The 9,730-nt window shown below is 37.9% G+C and overlaps 1 protein-coding gene across 7 annotated transcripts; it reads right to left on the bottom strand.

The window, feature by feature from the left end:
• Window positions 1–1,020: 1,020 nt before the first annotated feature.
• On the bottom strand, window positions 1,021–8,921 carry nfyal (nuclear transcription factor Y, alpha, like). 7 transcript variants are annotated; one of them, XM_055049442.1, is made up of 10 exons: window positions 8,837–8,921; window positions 8,004–8,105; window positions 6,446–6,517; window positions 5,575–5,721; window positions 5,244–5,375; window positions 4,723–4,825; window positions 4,449–4,621; window positions 3,754–3,927; window positions 2,867–2,977; window positions 1,021–1,930 (listed from the first exon to the last, which is right to left on the bottom strand). In XM_055049442.1, exons 2-10 carry the CDS (start codon window positions 8,082–8,084, stop codon window positions 1,871–1,873), a joined length of 1,053 nt encoding a protein of 350 aa, XP_054905417.1. In that variant the 5' UTR covers window positions 8,085–8,105; window positions 8,837–8,921; the 3' UTR covers window positions 1,021–1,870. The 7 variants fall into 7 exon arrangements, with proteins under 7 accessions (XP_054905417.1, XP_054905419.1, XP_054905420.1 ...); XM_055049444.1 differs by having other exon boundaries at window positions 1,021–1,927; XM_055049445.1 differs by having other exon boundaries at window positions 4,467–4,621.
• Window positions 8,922–9,730: the final 809 nt, after the last annotated feature.

The raw sequence follows: 9,730 nt of genomic DNA, 5'->3' as shown, positions 1-9,730 counted from the left end.
GATTTGGGCAGGATCGTCGGAGGAAGAATACTCGAGTACATAGAAAATACTCGAGATACCATGTACTGTCATGTATCGGTTTGCATATATTGAATGAAAACCGAAAAAGTAAAAAAAAAAAAAATTAGAAATGGTCCTCCTTAAAACAAAAATAGGCAATCTAGGAGTAACACGTTAAAATGTTATTTGATTTGCTTAGATGCTGGAGATTGACATTTCAAATAAAAGAATGCTTTTATAAAGCCTTAAAGAGCATTGTTCTGTGCCTTAAGACCTTAGGTGAAGCTCCAAATTAAGCAACCTTTGGGGTCTCCCTCCACCTTATATGACATCCTAATCAAACAAAAGAAAACCTCGCTCTTAGTGTGCCACCCCAGGATTATAAGATCTCCCCCTTGTACATCCCTTTGAAAACTTTCTGCAAAGGCCACTGTACCTCTACAAAAAAAAATGCATTTAGACCAAAAGGCTTTGGGGTCACAAATGTCTTGGAAAGACACAACCAGGTGCAAATAAACTCCTACTATTACAATTTATGATAACATTATTTTCCAGCTCACATTTATTTACAAGTTACTAGTGCTTGGCAGGTGAATTGTGTATGCTAGACAGGGAAGCCTGTCACAGGATAAATACTGCACAAACTAAAGAAAAATGACTACAGACAGCATAAGCTAGACTGATGTGCAGATTCACAAGTTAAATATCCAAAGCAGATTTACACCTTGATTATAAATTGCAGGCAAAAATGTGTTGTTTTTTTTAAGAAAAAATGTAACGCATGTCTATTTGATTCTACTTTATATCTGCATGCTATTGTGTGGCATCACATAATATCCCAAAAAAACACATTAAAGTTTGTGGCCGTAAAATCCCAAAGGTTGGACGCCTAGGTCAATGAATACCTTTACAAGGCACTGTATTTGGTTCAACTAAAAAAATAAAAAATAAAAAATGTCTGCCCCAGTTAAGACTCCAGGGGCTTTCCTAATTAGTTCTTAAGTAATGAAACAAAATATCTCATTTCTTAATAAATTTTTAATTGACATGTTTTTATGAAGACAATGTCCTTTTCACAATTATAAAAAGAAATATTAACATTGGCAGATGCTGATGGATAAAAATCTCTATCTACAAAAAAAAAAAAAAAAAAAACACCTAGGTGGACTTACAGATGAAAAGTTCTCAACTATACATGAATGAAGTGTGTATTACAAAGAATTGCTCTTTTTTCCCCAGCAAAACACAAAGTCCAACTATAAATTGTATAAAATGCATCCACAGAACAAAAGTCCTTCTATACAATGTCTTCACATTACTATCACTTCTCTGGAGCACCATGTACTATGCAGCCATTAGGCAAGTCCAAAAAGTACATGGATTTAAATAATTACATTTTTATGTAAAGGAGGAATCAATGATACAAAACAGCAGGGTAGCATAAAGTAACAAATGCATCAGAAAAAAAATGGTACCATTAAAAAAACAAAAAAGTGTCAACTGGAGACAGATCAACAAATTGTCAACAGACCATAGTCTGAGTGTATGGCTTTGTGACTGTCTCCCCCCCACCCCCTGTGCGATGAGTTGACAAAAAAAAAAAAAAAAAAAAGAACCTTAAAACTGAAAAATACACCGAAACTGGGCTCAGACAACATGATAACATCCTCCATTTTAATGAAGACCAGAAAAGTCTCCTGGCTCAGCTGTGGCACAGCCAGCTCCCTGGAAGACCAGTCAAGAAGTTGAGAGAGAATAGAAAAACGCCACAGTGAAAGCACTGCTAGGTGTGTTGAGGACTACAGAAGAGTGTGTCGGATGGTTAGCTGGGTTGAAGAGTCACAGGCAGGTCATGATGTCAGGGAAAACGCTAGGACACTCTGATCATCTGAGTCACTGTCTCATCTGTTGCTGCCGGGGCGATTTCCTGCTGCGAAAAGAGCATCCATTTAGTACGAGAAGTTTTAACAAGGCTTCCTGCTAATTTTAAATGTCTTCATTTCATACTTTTGCAGACAAATTATTTTTTTGTTTGTACGTATGTCTGTGGTACAGATGTTTACATGAACATATTCAAGAAATGTCATACAAGTATGGAGATAAATCTAATATGTAGATTATTAATTGTAGGACTAAACACAATTGTACACTGTCTTTTTTGGAACTGTTCAGCTGAGGAAGAACTCAGCATACAGAAGTTGGATTTGGCAGTGTGGTAAAGCGCTACTTCCCTTTGTGATTAGATAAGCACTATTTTGAAATCTAACATGTCAACCAAACCGGAACACTTGCATTAAATACAGGAAATAACAACGTCAAGATTTCTCTTGTTTTACCTGTAAAGTTCACCCAAATCTTAGCGCTTTGCTAAACAAAACACAATTCCAAAATCTTTAAAAACATCAGGTTTACTTTTAAACCTTGTACTTCACAGGGAAGCCAAAACAACAAACAAAAACACCAATAAAAATATCAACGAAATTACCCTTAAATTCTGTTGTGGAAAAGCATTGCATAATCATGGGTTCTGTTTCTATCTTAAAACAGACAATCAGTTAGAATGTGATTAAAGGTCAATATAAGAAGCTCTCTGTAAAAATTCTGAAGCTTATCTTTTAAATGATAAAATAAGAACTAAATTGTAGTAATGTATTTTTCCATGCTAAGTTTTTGTCACTCCATACTTATCCGGACTTGGAAAAGCACAAAACAGAATTCCATGATTTCCAAGAGTTTTCACACATGCCTAGGAACATGCTCTTAAATCTGAAATTACTCATCCTTTATGAAAGCTTAAAAATGTCTGACAGACAAGTTGCAACTTTGGGGGTTGTCTTCCCCCCAAACCCTCATCATAATTTCTTACTTGCGATAGGCCTAAAGCCGCCTCCTCCTTTTCTTTAGGGGAAAAGAACCGCCCTCCGTCTCCACGCTTACGCTGCATAGCATGACGGTGACGAGACTCGTGTAGATATTTCTGCAGGAGACAAGGAAATAAATAAAAATAAAAATATTGGTACGTCAAAAAATTTTAATTCACTGATTTATTCCCTTCTGTATTATTAGATAATAGAAGGTCATTCCCCCGTACCAGAAGATTTTTTTTTACTTTTTTCCATGATGTACAAAAAGCAAGCTTCTTACTATGTTCATAATAACGTTTTATAGTTTGTGTTTATTTGTTTTGAAGAAAAGAGAAAAACCCACACATGCTGCAAGTTTATATTTATATTAAGAATAAATGGCAATCTCTCAAGTTAATTGACCCCTATGCCTATAAATATGGGTCTAATGTATTAAGGTCAGGTCCCTAGAAGGCCCGTTGGACTTCAGAAGACAAGTGATTATGCCAAAAAAGGTCCTACATAGAAAATATGAACAAGTAATACACATAGTCCTATGGCAACAGTACACTTTCCCTCTGATGCACTTGAACAGACATAACACTACCTAAACATTGCTACTATACTGTGAAACTGTGGTATTTTTTTTACTAATTTTGTCATACTGCAACAACTTCCAACCGCCCCAGCTGGGGATGTGAGAAACAATCCAAGATGGAAACTGTTGCCAAAATAAATTAGCACAGTTCAAAAACAGTTCCACTGTCTTCCACTGCAGGTTAAATATTTGAGCCATTTTCACACAAGTACAAGTTACAGGATAGACAGTTTATTCAAGAGCCTTATTGACAACCATCAGTAAAGGCAGTTTATCGTAGTTTTTTCTCTAAGGGAAACGAGCACTGCATACCCTCCTCTCCTTGGGGATCTTGCCCTCAGCCTCCAGTTTGGCCCGGGCTTGCCTTCGCTTCAGAATACGATGGTATTGTTTGGCGTTGACGTACAGAGGCTCTTCCTCCAGCATTTCAGCTCCCGGGAGGGGGATACGCTGCATGGTGGGAACGCCGCCTCCACCCGGCACCATCTGATAAACGCAGGAAAAGAAACATAAACAAAGTACTCAAAATCCTTTACCGTGTTTAATACTTAAAAATATGCAGATGTATAAATCAGACATGGCAAGTTACCATACAACACTTCACTGCCATCACACCTTTTGCAACTAAACAGACGCTTTCATTTTAAGTACTTAGTTTTAACCGCGGGATGATTCAGGCCTGATTGCTGCTTTCAAAGTCAATTCTGCAAACCAACAAAAGCCCCAAAAGGTGGACTATGTCAAATTAAAATTTATTAAAATCTATTAGTCTTATGAACATTAATAATGGAAATGCTAAAGGTCTTTACATAAAGAAAACACATAGCAGGTGTGATGACTCATGGGTGTATAACTTAACATATTCAGACAACACTGAAATAATCCAGACGACCTCTGTGGCAAAGCCAGAAACTGGCTACTGTTGGTGCTCGTTTCCCCAAACTCTGCACCCATGTGTCAGACTATATGTAAAAAGACAGGGGGAAAAAAATAAAGATGCTGAGTACCTCTGCACAGGGTCTTACCATGACCATTCCACCTGCATTGACCATGTTGCCGGAGACAGGCAGGGTGACGGTCACAGTGCCTTGGCCGCTGTTGGTTGTGTTGGTGTTGGCGCCCCCTGTTGCTTGCACTATCTGGGCACCGGCCAAGCTAGCAGCAGGGATTGTGATCATTCCTGGAGAGAAATAATTAGCACAGACATTGTTGAGCTAAAAATAAATAAATAAGCTTATGAAGTTTGCACACAACAAAAAAAAAAAGAACAAAGAATTGTACCCTGCTGTAGAACAGAGCCATCTGCATTGACGGGCTGGTAGACAATGGTCTGTCCGTCAGCTGTCTGTGCCACCTGTTGACCTTGTACGCTGATCTGCTGACTCTGATTTACAGCATAAAGAAGAGATATTAGAAAACATAGACCTCCTGTACTAATTTTTACCTTGTGGAGGGAATTATCTAGCAGTTTAGTAACTGAAATGTATTTTTAAAGGATAAGTCATATTTGTGAATACTCCAGGGCAGGTTACCAGTGATTAAGTAAAGATTTTACCAGAACAGCTAAAATGTTCTGCCATGATGTTTCTATGGAGTAAAGTCCATTTACTGAGATGCCAGAGTAAGTGAAAAGTTAGAAATGTTAACAGCTGCATTAAAAATGGCTTATAATCAGAAATCCAACCGTCATTGTCACTTTCCGTTTCTGCAGGAGCAAAACCAGAAAGCAGAGACTACTAGTTTCTGTCTTCTGTGGTACAACAAAATGTCTTTGACGCTGAAGACTGTCAAAAATGAAAGACCTGGTTCTGTCCAGCAGTGATAGCCGTCTGGGGCTGCTGGATGATGATTTGTTGAGGCTGACCCTGCTGGCCCTGGAGCTGCAGAGTCTGACCACCTTGCAGCTGTATCTGACCAGGCTGCACCAGTTGGATCTAAGGAGACAATCGAATGCGTCTTAATTGATCATCAATACCATAATAAACCAAGACAAAAATGTTCTCATCGCTATAATGATGTGATATTACACATATTTAATGTGTAATATCACATGCTTACCGATTGTTAACTCTAATCACAGATTCTCCGATTGTTAACTCTAATCACAGATCTTGGTGGACACTTGTCTTTTACCTGCTGCAGACCTTGAGCTCCAGACACAGGAACCTGCATTATGGTCTGACCTTGACTCCCCGACATGGCTTGCACCATGATGGGCTGGCCTGACGATGTGATGAGCTGTCCGCCGCTCACCTGTACCATTAGGGGCTGTCCCTGCACCTGCAGAGAGGAATACAAAGCTGTTAAAGTAGCTCTGACGAAGTATGACACGTCAGTGCCCACAAAGGACATGAAGGGCTGCATGCAAGTAAAATACACCTCTGTTACACAAAACTTTGGAGAAAATTGGAAATGTCTCGCTGTGAAGTTTTGTCTCCTGAATGTACAAGTGTGAGATAAGATGTGTGTGACTGATAAGGATAAACTTATAAACACTTAACTTGCATAAAATGCATCTTGTGGAAGAAAATAAGTGTCAAAGGAAAAAGCCTGGGAGAATTCATCGGTTGTTATAATGCAAAAAAGAAATTACAGAGATGACATCATCATCACACTATGAATGAGATGCAGCTCCATAAAGTTCACATTACTCGTGCTTCCAACAGTACATCTAAAAAAAAAGAGCGTTTTGAACTTTTTTTTTTTTTTTAAAGCAGAGAAAACACAACTTAGACAAAACACAGTGACCTGTTTTCTGTTTGGTCGTTTGTTTTTTTTCTTTCACAGCCATTGGAGGAAAGCCGCACACACTGCAGGCTGGCAAACACAACACTGTGCTGAGGAACATGCAGTACAGGTAGTTGCAGGAAATGCTGGAGGCGGGTGGGGAGAAAGACGATGGTTCAAACGCCACAGACAGGTCATGAAAACAGCCCTGGGTACGGCATGCAAACTGGTCACTTATTAAAGCGTTACTGCAGTGACAGGGCGGCTGTGACACCACTACCTGGAGTGTTTGCACCTGCTGGCCTGGCGCCTCTGCTTGCAGCTGCACAGCCGTCACTGTGCCTTGTGTCTGCAGGCAAGGCAGGACGTTACACTCTCAGACAAGTACGGTAAAGCCCAAAATTACTCATACCTTTGCCGACAGATACTTGAGTGATCTTTGTCTTCTGGATGGAAATAATTAAAGCACAATCAAGTATAACAAGACGTTCTGTCCGCATTATCTTGAGCCTCATGGCTTTATATTGCAATTATTGTTTTGAGAAAAAGCTCCAAAGCCGCCTGAGTATTTTTCCGCAGACTGGATAAATTTTGGTACAATGTTTTCCAAAAATCATTCACATTGTATCCACCAGCTCTGAGAGGATCCTGTAGAAATCAGGTACCAGCGACTCATATCAGATTCAAACTGGTCACTTCAGGACACAAGTGGATTAGGTAACTTGGTAAAGGTAAAGTTCTACAAACTCTAGGCAAAAACAAAGCTCCATTTTTTTAAAAAAGCTAGTCATCAAAAGTAATCAAAAAATTAAAAAAAATCAGTAAAGAAGATTAAGTTAATGGAATAAAACAACTAAGATCCACATTACAACATTTATAAAAGATGGCTTTTGTAAACAAGCCTTAGACATAAAAAATGTATTTTGTAATAATCAACTAAATATAAATGAAAATCATGACAAAGTTTTGGTTACTTTTACAACAAGGAACAGCGTTCCATGCACCACATCAGTTCACAAGAATTTGGGAACATTTTGCTCCCAATATATATATGGTAAGGACATGTGGTTCTGTGACTGACGAATTGTTTATAAAGCAGAGTGTCACTCCTGCTTGGATCATTGGTCATAATTTGTCATGTTGTCATTTTCCAACCAAAATAGAACTAGTCAGTGGTTCCAGTGATTGTATGATATACAATATCCAGAAATATTCAACAACCAACAGGCATTGGTTAAACGCAGTGTCCAAAATGGAACTGGCTACAAACAAACCAGTGACACATAGGACTTAATTGGAATGACGGACATTGTGCAAACCTTAAAGGAGTGTATTTTTACAAAGTAAAACATTAAAATTTATATTTTAGGCATATGCTGAAAATTACATCTTTTAAAAGGGATTGTTTTATTTATTTGAGATCATTATATTCAGGTTGGCTTTTTTTTTTTTTAAACTGGCAATAATAAAAAACAAAATGGGTGAGGAGTAGAAAGATGCAGGGCAAACCAAAAAACTATTTTACAAAAAAAAAAACTAAATAAAATAAAATTTAGAGCATCTTAAATCAATAAGCAGATAACCTTTGAAAAATGTTGCTAGTTATCCAACCCTTTGTTACATGCTTAAATAATTTCTTGCCAGAAAACAAAAGTGAAAACATATGCACTTAAAATGTGGCACTGGTTGAAGTAACCTTGGGCTTGATGGTAAACACCAGAAACAATAAATGTGACTTCCTTGAGGGATCCTTTTATCTGGCTGCTTTAGAAAATAAAATGTGATTTAAGAAAAACAAAGCAATGTTAAAGAAACTGCTCAAAGTGTGCTCTCACCTGCTGCTGGATCTGTCCATTAGCAGTCTGCACAACAATCTGCTCCCCTGTTGTAGTGGTGGCAGTGGTGTACTGCTCCATGCTTTAATATGATCAATCCTCCTGAGACAAAGACATGTACAGTTATACCGTCATTAATACATTCACGTGTTTAAAAGAAGTAACATATTTCAAGCATATATTGTATCAATCAAACATGACTGTCTTTGCTGATTATTATCTCGTAAAATAAGTCGTTCTTTATTTTTAATTTTTGCCGTGTTTGGTTGCTTTAATTTTGAACACGCAACGCCTACTTATCTAAAATAAATTCAGCAATGCATCTTAAAACATAATTTTGACTTCCGGGACAACATAGGAGGAGGAGAAGGGCGATATTTATCTGTTTTGTTCACTGTTGTAATAATACGGGGCTAACAAGGCTGTGAGAGCTAGCTGTGGTAAATTCTAGAAAGCACAAAATGGATGCTCGCTGTCTTCAAGGAGAAAGTCGGGCCTTTTGCTTCTTGTTTCAAACTGTAACTAAACATTAGCTGGCATACTCATCCGCTGATGAGTTTACGGCTTCGTTGGCAAACGCCGCTTTGTTTAACACTCATTTTAGCACAAAGGCTAACAGTGCAGCAGGGAGCTCATGTTTTTCCCCCCAGTCGCCAAACACGGCACGAGAAGACGAAGGTCTTTGAGGCTAAACAAGTCCTCGGACACAGCGGTCAAAATTACTCTCAAATTTAATTTTTTTCTTGCATTAAGCAGGGTTAGTAATTTGGTTGGTCCATGACAAACCAATCCGTGCTGACAACTACCAATGCCTTCAATCGTGGCTCCCTTACCGTATCTTCACTGTCCGGTTTCCCTCTGATTGGCTCCAGTACAGCTCGCTAAAACCCAATCAACAAAGTGAGCGGACAAAATGGCGCAAATGAAACAACGGCAGCTGGGAGGAGGTGCGCAGCTGCGTGACACATGACTACAGGGGACGCATAACTGTGCAGTACCCATAACTACCACTGGATGGTGCTACTGTTTCCAATCATTAGGTGCCTTTATATCAACATGATGCTGCAACCAGTATGCGTTATTATTTTATAGTAATACCTGGTATGGATAATTTTTGGTGTTCACTGTTTCTTAATTTGCTGTGAATTCTCCATTCACATATAAGGTACAATGGGACAAAAACAACAACAACAACAACAACTAAGGACTAAAGATGTCATTATTATTATTATTATTATTATTGTTATTATGGTTCCTTCACTACTGTTTACAATGAAACTGTTAATAATTAACTGTTTGCAAACAGTTAATTATAAATGTATAAATTATAAACAACTCAGATAAATTGAACTAAGTACCAAGCTCTGGTCATGATCTACTTAGAGAATCACACTAACAGTTTAAATTATGTAATGGTGAAGATTAGAGTAAGTACTTAAACAATTTTCAAGTGATTTTTTTAGCAATTTTAACTTTTAATTAATTATTTTGTGATGACTTGACTTACATCTATTCAATAATTTATTCAACAAGTTGTTTAATATTTAGATAACTACTTATTCATATGTATTTAATTGTATGTATTTAATTCAGACTCAGGTGTCATCTATTTAATTGTAAGCTCATTCAAATTTGGCACATTTGGACCTGGCTAAAATCAATTTCCTTCGGGTTTATGTACAATTGCATGTTGTGGACACAAACTGTCCTCCGCCCCGCTAGGTGGC

Source organism: Poeciliopsis prolifica, unplaced genomic scaffold (assembly GCF_027474105.1).
Source record: "Poeciliopsis prolifica strain line A6 unplaced genomic scaffold, Auburn_PproV2 SCAFFOLD029, whole genome shotgun sequence".
Taxonomy (NCBI): Eukaryota; Metazoa; Chordata; class Actinopteri; order Cyprinodontiformes; family Poeciliidae; genus Poeciliopsis; species Poeciliopsis prolifica.
This window is presented reverse-complemented; position numbering and strand designations above follow the sequence as displayed.

Bases quoted from the DNA above. Each gene is read 5' to 3' on its own strand.
- nfyal (XM_055049442.1), bottom strand. From the start codon at position 8,084: ATGGAGCAGTACACCACTGCCACCACTACAACAGGGGAGCAGATTGTT. The intron at 5,376-5,574 runs GTAAAAGACAAG...TTGTCTCCTTAG, and splicing joins GAGCTCAAGGTCTGCAGCAG to ATCCAACTGGTGCAGCCTGG. The intron at 3,928-4,448 runs GTACTCAGCATC...TGCGTTTATCAG, and splicing joins TGGTAAGACCCTGTGCAGAG to ATGGTGCCGGGTGGAGGCGG.